This window comes from Echinops telfairi, unplaced genomic scaffold (assembly GCF_000313985.2).
Source record: "Echinops telfairi isolate 266 unplaced genomic scaffold, ASM31398v2 ScPeMD7_25;HRSCAF=90, whole genome shotgun sequence".
Lineage (NCBI taxonomy): Eukaryota > Metazoa > Chordata > Mammalia > Afrosoricida > Tenrecidae > Echinops > Echinops telfairi.
In genome coordinates this window covers 1,466,409-1,467,383 of record NW_022103922.1, presented here as the reverse complement: position 1 = coordinate 1,467,383, position 975 = coordinate 1,466,409, and the positions used below count along the sequence as shown (strand labels likewise).

The following is a 975-nucleotide window of genomic DNA, read 5'->3' as shown; positions in this document are numbered from 1 at the left end:
TGGAACATCTGTAAGAGCTCCCAATAAAATTGTTTATCTTGGCGGGGCAGAAGGAAATGACAGAAATCATTTACATTTACCTCCTACCATTGATGCTGACTTCTGTCCATTTCATGAGACAGATAGACACCCACATTCATCTTCGTCCAAGCCTAATCTCAGAATTTTCTGTGTGGTGTATCTGTCTCTACGGATACTCGTCGATTTGATGCGGACGTAAACTGAGTGTTAATCCTGGTAGTCGGTTTCATTCATGAAAGCATTGTCAGTCATCAATATAAATGTCATCAGAAAGCCCTTAGAAGGCAAACCACAGACGTGCAGACAAGGCAGCGAGATCACCGTGCTGCCGACCGGAGCCCCACACAGCCCCACAAACTTCACATCAATATCAAGTATCACACGCTTCCATTTTTAAGTCAACAGTGCGTAATTGGGTTGTTTTTAAATTGTAAAGGTGGTGTTTCAAAGAAAGGGTGTGGTTTTGTTCTTGTGTCAACGTGTGTCAGTAGCTGCGGTAAGAAATGTTTGTAGAAGATCCCGTGTGGGAGCCCTTGTCAGGCTTGTGCTGAAGGGAGTCCGCGAGGCGTGCCTTCACAACCACAGACTTTGCAAACCAAAGCTCCTGGCGGGATGCCTGCAGTCAGCTCTTTTTTAGCTTGGGTTTCCAGGTAGGAGGGAGTGGTTTCTCAATGGGAGGGAGTGCTTTTCCAAAGGGAAGCAGCTTTCAGACAGGTCTGTTTGCTAAGTCTACTTGGTGGAGAGTCCTTGGGAGGGGGTCACTTAGACGGTGATGGGGCTTCTTGTGCAGGGCAATGGAAATTCTTGGCCACACCCTCCACCACAGCCAATCCGGAGGACGCCCGAGCAGTGGAGGGATGCGCTGGGGGCCCATGTGGACAGGGCCTTGGTTCTCGGACGTATGAGCCGGGGCAAGAATCCCATGCCCAGCTGACTGTCCTTCAAGGTCTTGCA

General features: G+C 49.3%; 1 protein-coding gene across 1 annotated transcript in view; it reads left to right on the top strand.

Moving 5' to 3' along the window:
* The window catches only part of CCDC187 (coiled-coil domain containing 187), a 39,221-nt gene extending 38,266 nt beyond the window's left edge, over window positions 1–955 (top strand). The window contains exon 19 of the mRNA XM_045289352.1: window positions 848–955. Within this exon, the coding sequence (XP_045145287.1) occupies window positions 848–955 (108 nt within the window). The remainder of the gene's footprint in view (window positions 1–847) is intronic.
* The last annotated feature ends 20 nt before the right edge of the window (window positions 956–975 follow it).